General features: G+C 39.0%; 2 protein-coding genes across 3 annotated transcripts; one reads left to right on the top strand and one right to left on the bottom strand.

The window, feature by feature from the left end:
* On the top strand, positions 1 to 5,032 carry LOC310941877 (tetraspanin-9). Of its 2 annotated transcripts, XM_083907125.1 has the most exons (9): positions 1 to 142; positions 1,800 to 1,843; positions 2,157 to 2,236; positions 2,328 to 2,519; positions 2,931 to 3,005; positions 3,094 to 3,195; positions 3,279 to 3,410; positions 3,663 to 3,746; positions 4,455 to 5,032. In XM_083907125.1, exons 3-9 carry the CDS (start codon positions 2,174 to 2,176, stop codon positions 4,524 to 4,526), a joined length of 720 nt encoding a protein of 239 aa, XP_083763251.1. In that variant the 5' UTR covers positions 1 to 142; positions 1,800 to 1,843; positions 2,157 to 2,173; the 3' UTR covers positions 4,527 to 5,032. The 2 variants fall into 2 exon arrangements, with proteins under 2 accessions (XP_083763251.1, XP_083763252.1); XM_083907126.1 differs by lacking the exon at positions 1,800 to 1,843.
* Positions 5,033 to 5,978: 946 nt separating this feature from the next.
* amdhd1 (amidohydrolase domain containing 1) lies at positions 5,979 to 12,172 on the bottom strand (the record flags this gene model as incomplete). The annotated part of the gene is made up of 9 exons (XM_083906871.1): positions 5,979 to 6,084; positions 6,269 to 6,429; positions 7,725 to 7,818; positions 7,902 to 8,026; positions 9,402 to 9,627; positions 9,705 to 9,982; positions 10,073 to 10,137; positions 11,105 to 11,211; positions 12,036 to 12,172. 9 exons carry the CDS (start codon positions 12,170 to 12,172, stop codon positions 5,979 to 5,981), a joined length of 1,299 nt encoding a protein of 432 aa, XP_083762997.1.
* Positions 12,173 to 12,195: the final 23 nt, after the last annotated feature.

The following is a 12,195-nucleotide window of genomic DNA, read 5'->3' as shown; positions in this document are numbered from 1 at the left end:
TCAAAGCTGCCTCCACCGTTTTCACTTCCAGCGCTTTTATGGTTTTCTCCGCGGTGATGCTGTGAGCCAGAGGCAGCGGAACTTTCCTGCGGCTCAGAGTCGAGACGTTACCGGGAACATGAGCTTCAGTTCGCGGTGAACGGTAAGAAAACTCTCTTCCCCTCCTCCTCCTCCTCCTCCTCTGTCTTTTCTCCCCTCGTTGTTGTTCCTCACAGCGGAAACAGAAACAGAATAAATAAAGTGTCCGCTGCGGTGAAAACGTACAATAATGTGCTCTGACGTGACGTGAAAAGTGAAGAAAATGGCGGTTTTTTGGCGTTAATTTTGTCACAAAAAGTTTGTGTGGAAAAAAACCGCAGCCTGAAGTTCAGAGCTGTGACGTCACGCTGGGATCAGAGATCGTAGGGAAAACAACAGGAATCTCACTCTGTCTGAGAAGTGTTTTTGAAATATGACACTTTTTTTTTTTGACAAAAAGTCGTCCAAAATTTGACACATTTTTGGTAAAAAAAAAATTTGGTCCAAAATTTGTTAGTAACATGTTTTTATAATATTACACTTTTAGGTGGGGTAAGTATTTTTTGTAACGTTACTAACATTAATTTGTTACATTATAATAATTTTGGAGTACTTTTTTGTATAGTTAGCAACGTCTTTTAGTAATATTACACAAAATTTGTATGTTAGCATAATTGTTCTACAATATTGCAACACTTTTTACGCAAGGTAACTCATTTTTGTAACATTGGTTACAAGTGTTTTGAAATATGCTAATATTTTGTTTTGTGACATAAAAGTTTTGTTTTTGGAACATTAAGCTAGTGTAAGCATTTTTTGTAAGTAACATTATTTTGTACGGAAGCGTATTGCTGCCACATACAAAAAAAATAAGGGTGCTCAGTATTACGTTATAACGAGAAACTATTGCGTTATTTCAAGATGAGATGTTTTGACGTTATAACGAGAAAACATCTTATCCCGAAATAATGTGATAGTTTCTCATTATAACTGAATCGTTTCTGGAAATACCGCGATAGTTTCTCATAATAGCATAATAGTTTCTCATTATAACGTAATAGTTTCTCGAAATAACGCGGTAGTTTCTCATTATAACGTGATAGTTTCTCATAATAGCTTCTCATTATAATGTAATAGTTTCTCGAAATAACGCGATAGTTTCTCATTATAACGTAATAGTTTCTCACAATAACGGGATAGTTTCTCATTATAACTTATTAGTTTCTCGAAATAACGCGATCGTTTCTCATTATAAAGTAGTAGTTTCTCATTATAACGTAATAGTTTCTCACAATAACGTAGTAGTTACTCATTATAACGTCATAGTTTCTCAAAATAACGTGATAGTTTCTCATTAAAACGTATTAGTTTCTCGAAATAACGCGATAGTTTCTCTTTATAACGTAGTAGTTTCCCGAAATAACGTGATAGTTTCTCGTTATAACACAATACTGAGCACCTCACTTTTTTTGTATGTGTGGCAGCAATACGTTTCCGTAATTTTGTAACAATATAACGTTTGAACACTTTAAGGTAGGTTAAGCATTTTTTTTGTATTGTTAGCAATGCGTTTTTGTAATATTACACGAAATTTGTGTAATGTTGGCATCATTTTTCTACAATATTGCAAACCTTTTTACCCAAGGCAACTCATTTTTGTAACATTGGTTACATGTATTTGTAACATAATGTCGGGTATTTGATTTTGGGACAAAATTTCACAATTTGAGTAGTTTGATCCCTCATTAATTTAACCGTCGTATTTTCTTTTTGTTTCACAGGTTTCACGTCTCGAGTTTTCCTCCGTTCTCCTGTTTGTGAAGTGGTGAGTTTGTTGCGATTCAGTCGTCACCGCGTTGACTCACCTCGCGCTGATGACTAGTTACACTCAGCCATACGTGTGCGACGCTAATTATCGTCTTAGTTGGACTATAATCGGACTTTCGAAACGCACGTAAACATGGTCGTGCGACGTAAATAGCACTGAATAATTGAATTTCTCAAAGTCAAGCAGCTCCTGTGATCCCTGTGAGCTAAAATTGCTAATTTTCTCAATGGAGTTTGGTAACATATTCTTAAGATGGCGTACTTATATACAGTTTTGAGTTTTCTATTAGTTACTTTTGTTTCTATTGCAGTACCTGTCAATTCAACCATGGCTCGCGGCTGCATCTGCTGCGTGAAGTACATGCTCTTCCTCTTCAACCTGCTCTTCTGGGTAAAGAAAATAACATCAGTAAAACACAAATGAATGACTCAAAGTGACTCAATTTCCTCTGTGTGTGTGTGTGTGTGTGTGTGTGTTTCAGCTGGGTGGCTGTGGACTGCTGGGTGTCGGCGTCTGGCTCTCGGTTTCCCAGGGAAGCTTCGCCACGCTGTCGCCCTCCTTCCCCTCGCTCTCCGCCGCCAACCTCATCATCACCCTGGGCACCGTCGTCATGGTGACGGGCTTCCTGGGTTGCCTGGGCGCCATCAAGGAGAACAAGTGCCTGCTGCTCAGTGTAAGCGGACTACGTTACCCACAGTGCTATTAGTGATACGGCCTAAATTGTGTTTTTGGCCTGAAAGTCAGGCTCCTTCACCAAACCCAATGTAAATTTGTCATACTTTTCATCTAAATGCGGCTAGAACATGTTTTTTGAAAAGTTACATTTTTTACTTTTGTTTATAAATGAACAAATGCAGCATCTTGCATGTTTCGGCTCATCTTTACATATTTTTATTCCTTAAGAATTGTGTTTTGGCCCTGAAAGTCAGGCTCCTTCACCAAACCCCATGTAAATTTTTCAAAATTTACATCTAAATGTTGCCATAACATGTTTTTTTGAAAAGTAAAATGTTTAACTTTTGTTTATAAAGGAACAAACACAACATCTTCCATGTTTCGGCTCATGTTTCCTTTCTTTTTTTAGTTCTTCATCGTCCTGTTGATCATCCTCCTGGCCGAGCTCATCCTCCTCATCCTGTTTTTCGTCTACACCGACAAGGTAGCGTCGATCGGAGGAATATTTTCCCGTTTTTCTTAATCGCGACGCGGTGTCACGTGATCTGTTTTCTCCTCCTCCTCCTCCACAGGTGAGTGAAAACGCCAGACGCGACCTGAAAGAAGGTCTGGTTCTGTACAACACGGACAACAACGCCGGGCTGAAGGCGGCGTGGAACACCATACAGTCAGAGGTGAGTTCTGTTGAACGCTGGGTTAAGTAAAACAAAATCAGAGGAGACAGAAGAATAAGCGCCGGTGTCCTTGTTCACGTCAGTGGAGATGTTGCGGAGTGTCCGGACACAACGACTGGTACGTGGCTCTGCATGAAAACGTGGTTCCCGACCGCTGCTGCCAGCACATTTTCCCCGACTGCGGCCGCAACGCCTCCAACACCTTCTGGACACGGGTCAGTGGTGAACTTTGATGATGTGGTATTTCACCAAAAAAAAACAAAAATAATCACATAAAACGATTCAAAAAGTCACAAATCACAGCACATCGGGGAATAAAAAAGACTCAAATCTAAGGATTTCTTATTTTACAGGGATTATACAAGCAAACAAACAGATTATAATTTAGTTTGAATACATTTTTACCACCAAAAAAATCCACAATAGATCATCAGAATCCTCTTTAAACCGTTTTTGTGATGTTTCAGGGTTGTTATGAGAAAGTGGAGGAGTGGCTGGACGAGAACAAACACCTGCTGGGAACCATCGCCATGTGTGTGTTGGTCGTACAGGTAAACAACACACACACACTGTTAAATTCTGTTTATCTGTTGCTCATGTTGTTGTTTTCTTAAACGCAATTACCCCCGGCAGGGATTAAAACATTATTTTGATTCTGATTAGTGCATTTTTTTTTTTTAGCTTGCGGCTAGTTGTTAGCATGTACAGCGCCATTCTTTCTACCCTCCATTATTTTGAAAATATTTTCTTCTTTTTGAGCTGTCGGAGCATAAAAACGACTGTTTTGTTGTTATGGTTTTATTCTTCTGTTTACAAGACTCGTCTATTACTTTCGGTGTATTAGCTAAAGGCTAATACGTCCAGGCTAGCTCGGCGTTATCTGGGTGTTTTTAGTCTGAATTTTTTTAGAAAAAATCCCAGAAATTCAATCCCACAGTATATTTTGCATAAATTTGAGACCTGGAAAAAAATCTTGTTAATTCAGACCCGAGAAAAATCTCATACATGCGAGACCTGAAAAAAAATCTTGTTAATTCAGACCCGAGAAAAATCTTGTACATTTGAGACCCGAAAAAAAAAAATCGTAAATTCAGAACGAGACTTTTTAGTCCGACTTTAAGATATCGGACTTTGTACAGTCTCATTTGGACTAGTGTGTATTTTTAAAAGTCTGGACTTTTAACGATAATTTGTGTTATTTTGTGTAATCCGATGCCTCGTAACCATGGTAACCGTGGTGGTGTTTGTCCGTTCCACAGCTGCTGGGCATGGCGTTCTCCATGACGCTTTACCAACAGATCCACAGAGGGGGGAAGAAATACGAAGCCTGACGTGGTTAACGTGAAAATAAATCGATATAATCCGCTCCATTTCAAGCTTTTTGTTGTATAGTCAGAATCAAGACAGATTATTACTGTTACGGACCTGTTATTTTTGTGTGCATAGCATTAGAACTTTTATATTTTTTATCGTTAAAAAAAAGAAATTGCATTAGTGAGTTGTTTTTTTGTACGATATCAGAGTGAGAGTTGAAGCTCGTAAGCCTGTGGAATAATAATAATGATGTAAAGATACTGTACGTTAAAGCCAAGTTCACACTTTACACTTTTCAGATTTTTGCTAAGTGCGGACATTTTTAAATATGCTAACTGTTTTGATTCGATTGTTCTGGGTTCGCCGGTCGTCTACGATAACCCAACATTTTACGTCCACATCTCTCGTTTGTGTTTTCAAAATCACCGCTAACCCTGCGATTGTCGCGGTTGTTGCTAACTGCGATATCTCAACCTTTGACTCCTTGAAAAGTCTCGTTGGTGTGAACTCGGCTTTAGATGAAACAAGCATTGTGGTTTTTTTTAACGTGTTCAATAAAAGACAAAGAAAGAAAAAAACAATTATCCTGATACTCAAAAGGTTTACGACAATGTGATCGAATTGTAAAAACACAGGTGATTAAGCAGAATTTATGTTTTATGAATTGAAGAGAATTTGAAGGAGGGGACGCAGAATTCAAGAGAATTAAAATCTTGTTAATTCACACCCGGAAAAGAAATCTTGTACATTTGAGACTCAAAGAAATCTCGTTAATTCACACCCGGAAAAGAAATCTTGAAAATTCAGACCCGAAAAAAAAAAAAAAATCTCGTAAATTCAGACCCGAAAATATCTTGTACATTTGAGACTTTTAAATTTTGAACTTAAATTCAGACCCGGAAAAATAAATCTTGTAAATTAAGACCCAACTTTCTTTTTTTGTAAAGTCAGACCCCGAAAAAAATCTCGGAAATTCAGAAAAATCCCGAAAAAATATTGTACATTTAAGACTCGAAAAAATATTGTAAATTCAGACCCAATTTTTTTTTTGTGAATTCAGACCTGAAAAAATTCTTGTAAATTCAAACCTGAAAAAAAGCACCATTTTAGGCTTTAAGGACGAGATCATGTCAACAAATTTGAATGAAAGAGAATTTAAAGACACCGAATTCAAGAGAATTTCAGATTTGACTTTAATACGAAAAATCGTTGTGAGTTTAACAGTAACTCTGATTCATTGACCTCAGTCTAAAAACGGCTGATTTTCTTGTGTTAGTTTTAACAAATAAAGCATTTTTATGACCTTTTTAGGAACCACGTAACATTTTCTCAAGTTGTGTACCGTTCTGAGACATTAGCAGTAACAGGAAGTAGCTAAAAATCGTCCGTGTAGTGACTGGGAATCGTCTGCGTGTTGATATTTTTTTTACCTTCTCTGATTTTAAAAATCAGTTCCCACGATTGTGCGATCACAAGTCCAGAGTGTTGTCGTTGTCGTAGACGACGTTTCCCTTGATGACGACGTAGCGGATTAGCTCCTGGTGTCCGCCCAGCTGGTAGATGAGATGTTCCCAACTGTAGAGAAATACAATATTAGTGTTTTAAATAGTAAAAAAAAAAGTAAATGTTTATTTAATTCTATATAGAAATGTGTAAATCCGTACATTTACAGCTTAAAAAAGCGACCTTAATATCTCACGGTTCTTCATCACTGCAGCATGTGAGGATTTTACAATAAAAACAAACAATATATTAGTACCGCGTGACGTTGAGGAGCAGCAGGTCGCCGTGTTTGTCGACCTCCACAGAGCCGTGTGTGTGCGAGCGGCCGAGGGCGTACGCGGCGTTGATGGTGGCGGCGGCCAAAGCTTCAGTCATGGACATCTTCATGTTGACGCAGGCCAGGTGCATCACGATTGGCTGAGGAAGATGAGAGAGAAGGTTTATCAAAGACAAAGACACTTCCCAATTCATTTACACAACACATTTATATGATTTTAGGTTTAACTCTTAACTTCAGGGCTACATTATTACTATATGTTGTGTGAAATTAAAGTAAATGTTGTACTAAAATGAGTGGAAAAAATATGTAGCATGTACTTAGAAAATGGAAATCTCATTGATTTAATTGTAAATATATTGATTTTGTGTCAAATATCATGGACTAAGATGTCATTGCAACCATTTTTATGAGTTTTAGACCAAATTTTGTAAAAAAAATTCAGACCCAAATTTTGTAAAAAAAATTCAGACCCAAATTTTGTAAAAAAAATTCAGACCCAAATTTTGTAAAAAAAATTCAGACCCAAATTTTGTAAAAAAAATTCAGACCCAAATTTTTCCTCATAAATTTTAGACTCAAAAAAAAAATCCCGGAAATTCAGACCCTAATTTTTTTTTGCATAAATTTGCGACTCGAAAAAAATCTCGGAAAATTTTAGACTCAAAAAAATCTCATAAATTCAGACCCAAAATAAATCTTGTGCATTTGAGACTCAAAAAAAAAATCTTGTAAATTCAGATCCGGAAAAAAAAATTCATACGTTTGACACTTGAAAGAATATTGTAAATTCATGGCCTACAAAAAAAATCTTTTAAATTCAGACCCAAACTTTTTTTTTTGCATAAATCTGAGACTCAAAACATTTTTTGTATATTTGAGACTCGAAAAAAAATCTTGTAAATTCAAACTTTTTTTGTAAATTTGAGACTCGAAAAAAAATCTTGTAAATTAAGACTGGGAAACAAAATCTCGTAAATAAAAAAAAACAAATAAATCTTGTAAATTCAGATCCGGAAAAAAAATTTCATACGTTTGAGACTCGAAAGAATCTTGTAAATTCATGACCTACAAAAAAAATCTTGTAAATTCAGACCCAAACTTTTTTTTGGCATAAATCTGAGACTCAAAACATATTTTGTAAATTTGAGACTCGAAAAAAAAATCTTGTAAATTCAGACTGGGAAACAAAATCTCATAAATTCATACCCAGCCTTTTTTTCTTTTTGCATAAATTTGAGATTCAAATTTTTTTCGTAAATTCAGCCCGGAAAAAAAATCTCCCAAAAAAAAAAAAAATCGGGACCAGAAAAGACATGGTGGAAAACAGTGGAAAAGTCCTTTGTGTCCTTCCTCGTCTTTGAGAGACACAGAGTCAGAGGGGACATGGACAGAGAAGACGTTTGACCTTTGACCTTCTCAGGGTCAGACTCACCATGGAGCAGCAGTACGCGTTGGGGTTGAAGTCGCTGCCGAGGGCCACGATCACTCCGGCCTCCAGCATGTCTCTGGCCCGAGGCTGAGGAAGCCTGAACACACACACACACATAATTACACACCTGTGTGTGTGTGTGTGCGCGTGTGTGTGTGTGTGTGTGTGTGCGGTGAACACCTGAGGATGTAGGCCGTCGTGGGCAGCAGAACTGCAGCGGTCTTTGCTTCGGCCATGGCAGCGATTCCTTCGTCGCTCACTTCCTCCAGGTGACTGACGGCTAAAGCTCCGAGCTCTGCTCCCAACTGCACAACGTGAGACATGCGTAATCTCGTAAATTATAGACAAGATTATTCTTCTACTGCCCCCCCCCAAAAAACATCGACTAATAAAAGAAAAATGACAAATATGGTGTAAGGATTTGAGGCCTTTTTTGGGGGGTTTTACGTCCAATTATTATAAATATTTTAGGGGTTTTGGTTTCTTGATTGAACAGAAGCATTATTTTTAACCGTTTTAGGTGCTGAAAAGTAACTTTTTATCAATGTTTATTAAAATAATCATCGGTTACAGCTTTATTTTTTTTGCTACTTACGAGTGAACAACTTAAAAACATCAGAAAACAAAGTTTAAGTTCCGAAGACACCACTTTAGACATTAAAAGAGCCAAGACTTTAGAATAATAAAGTATAAAAAGAGTAACTTTTGGCCCAAATCAGTCCAATTTGGCCCAAATCAGTATTTGATTAAAAAAGTTGAATTAATCCCAAGTTGTTGTTTGCCTCTCTTGTATAATATAGTTTACAGCCTAGAGTTTGTTGACTTAAAAAGTGAATTTTAAAGGCAGAAAAAACATGTTCCACGAGGTCACATCGACCCTTCAAGGTTGTACCAAATTTGAAAGGATTCCGTCGCAGTGTTCTGGAGAAGTTCTTAATGTCCCCGTGAGGTTTTACGTTAGAGCGATTAACACCGAAATCGCAGCGTCTCGTGCGTTAGCGGCGACGAACATTTATACCAAATTTGAAGAAAACCCGTCAAGCCGTTCCCGAGATATCGCGATCACAATATAACAGGGGTTCTCAAAGTTTTGATACCCGAGGGCCAATTTAGGAACCCAACATTGGACTGAGGGCCGCCAAAGGAAAAAAAAAACCCGACCAAAAACTAATAATAATTTTAATGACCAGATTGCAGTTCTACAGTTTAGCGTTAAGTAATATAAGCGTTAATATAATGTAATTTAAGCATTAATGTAATAACGCTTTTTCAATTTACTGGGTAATTACCCAGTATTTTGGCCATTGTTCTTACCTTCTAATTACAGGTTAATACCAAGTAACACATTTCTGTTACCATATATTTACTGGGTAAATAGCTAGTAATTGGAGGCTGTAGCTACCTGCTTATTACCAGCTTATAACACAATAATACACTAAAATTCACCATATAGAAACCAGGTAAATACCCAGTATTTTTGTTTACACTTATTGGTCTGTATCCAGTAATGTTGCTAAATAAACATTTAACAAGCTCAGTAGCTCCTGGATTAAAACTATCAACTGTAATTCAATGCGGGGGCCGCCAGAAATGTTTCTGCGGGCCGCCATTGGGCCCCGGGCCGCACTTTGAGAACCAGGAGCAATATAAGGAACAAACGCACCGCGGACGAAACGGTACCTGCGCGGCGTTCATCGGGTGAAGCTCGTCGCCGTGGAAGTTGATGTTGAGGCCCATGTCTTTCCCCGCGCGCAGGATGGCGCGCGCCGACGCCACGCCGAACACGCCGCGCTCGCAGAAGACGTCGATGTTGTCCACCGCCAGGTTCCCGGCGGACATCTGCTCCCCGAGGCGCGGCAGCTGGACGCGCAGGACGTCGTCCGTGGCTTCCGCCTCCGTCTTCCCTCTGGATTAACCCGCAGGAAAAACAATAAATAAACTATAACTGATTTAAATAAAAGAGCGACGGAGATGGAGTCGTACTCGGGCACGGCGTGCGCTCCGCAGAAGGTCGAGGAGATGTTGATGGGCAGACGCCGCCCGGCCTCCTCGATCACCCGCAGCATCTTGAGCTCGGTCTCCAGCTCCAGGCCGTAGCCGCTCTTGCACTCCACCAGCGTCGTCCCCGCCCGCTGCATCCGCTGCAGCCTGCTCCGCAGGGAGGTCAGGAGGTCGGAGGTCGACGCCGCTCGAGTGTGCTCCACGGTGAAGTGGATGCCGCCGCCGGCTCGGTGGACGTCCATGTAGGAGGCTCCGGCCAGCTGGAGGCGGGAAAGAAGATAAAAGCTTCAGGGGGGGGAAAAAAAAACATATAAATGAATAGTTATGTTTGTTTGTTTGTCGATTTTTACCTTCATTGCAAATTCGTGCACTCTGTCTCCGGCCCAGACCGGATGAGTGTGAGCGTCGACCAAACCTGGAACAACAAAAACAGACAAACGACGTCACCTCTCGCGGCTTCGGTTGGTATTTTAGTGTTTATCGTTATTTTTCTGGGGAAAAAAACTCAAATGTTTGTATGGAAATGCGCAGTTTCCAGCCCATACACTAAATCTTACACATTGGACCTTTAAAGGAGCATTATTTAAAGGCGCCATATGTAAGAATGTGGCCAAAAACAGTTACTACATTCAAATTAAAAACACAGAGGGTCTTTTCGGTTTTCGATTTCTGACGTAACTGGCAACCCGCGGTTGCGCGGCAGCTGAGACTCTACTGACTGCAATGATTGGTAGACGGCGGTAGGTGGCGCCACATGCTAAAAACATGATTTCAAAGCGTAAACATGATTTGCAGTCTGCAAAATATTTTTTGGAATGCAAATATTTTGTCTGTACTGTTGTTGGTGAGTTCAGTTTGTTATATGAACATTATTCCTGAGTCTCTGTGACATATTAGGAGGATTTTATGGCCAGTTGCTTTAGATTTGTTACATAATGCACCTTTAATGCATTTAAGTCATGAAATGGCTAATTCAAACAAGCTCAGGTGAATATTTTCTAGTTTCTTTCCTCCGTTTATCAGAAAAACCATTAAAATTGATTAATTTTAGTTTGTTTTTTCAAGTTTTCTGGACCAAATAAGTGCTTGGTTAAATCAAGAAAATAATAAATTATGGAAATAATCGTCATCAGAGACATCAAGAGAATAATAAACCAGATTAACGTTAAATGCTAACTCCACTGATAATAACGGTACAGCCGTTAATGCCTCATTCCTCCAAGATTGCGTTTTACGGACTTACGGCTGAGTTCCATTTACATCGGAACTCGGAAAAAAACAGTGATGTCACCCATGTTCCGGTTGAGAATTTGGAAAAAACAAACCGTTACACAACAGAGTACGAGTTATCATGCGGCCATTTTGGGGTCGGATGTTCTCACCGGGCAGGACGCACATTCCTGACGCGTCGATGACTTTGTCGAACGTCGCCTCGGAAAACTGAGCTGCGATGGTTTCCGCGGGTCCCACCGCTTTAATGAGGCCGTCACTGCACCGAGAAACAAAGAAAGGAATAAATAAATAAATAAATAAATAAATAAATAAACAAAACACACGACGACATGGAGCTCAGACTCGCTCGTTCCTAAAATGGCCGCCGAGCGCGCGATTTCCCCTGTGGAAACAAACGGCCTCGAAAGCAAAACTTAAGCCGAAGTTAAAGACAGAAATTGTTAACAAAATGCTAAAAAAAATACGTAGGTTTACCGCTAATTTAAAGGTACGGTGCATAAAATTTAGCAGCATTTACTGGTGTAGTCGCACGTTGGGGATCCTACGTAGCCTTTAGCTAGCGTCAAACCTCAAAACATGATTAGTTTGTCCACTGTGGGCTACTGTAAAAACATTGGGGGCAACAAAAATGAAAAAATTGACACAATTAGATGATTGTAAACTAAAATTTAAAACAGAATTTTAAGTTCAACTATTAATGAAAAAAAAAAGTTTGCCTAAATTTTACACACTGCACCTTTAAAAGCAGTTTTTTTTTTAAGAGTATCAAGAGTTCATTCTGATTAATATTTCATTGTACAGTGAAAATGTTAATAACTGTATAATAAGTCAAGTTTTAGAAGTCAAAAAACGAGCTAGCGTGAACAAAATTGGTATTATTTAGCCTGTAATGAGCCACTTTAGACACTAGGGGGCACCAGAGAGCTTTAAAAACTTAATTTCACCCAGTTTCATCACATTTTTTATCCATTTAGATGAAAAGCATTTCAAATTCCCGTGACTTACATCTGAAAATGTGAGACGAGCTACAAAATCTTATTTCTATGACATTTAATACTTCTTAAACAAACACAAACTCACCGTCCGACGACGACGCTGCCGTTGTCGATCACACTCAGACTCTGCAGATCTCGTCCTCGCAGGTATTTCTCTCCGTCGCTGCAGATTAAAACGATCTGCCGAGCGTTTTCCACCAGGAGTCTGTAACTGCTGCACATCTTGATTTTTTTTTTTTATCCTT

The sequence above is a fragment of the Microchirus variegatus genome, assembly GCF_963457635.1.
Source record: "Microchirus variegatus genome assembly, chromosome: 20".
Classification (NCBI taxonomy): domain Eukaryota; kingdom Metazoa; phylum Chordata; class Actinopteri; order Pleuronectiformes; family Soleidae; genus Microchirus; species Microchirus variegatus.
Note: the sequence above shows the minus strand (reverse complement) of the source record. Positions and strands in the feature narration are given on the sequence as shown.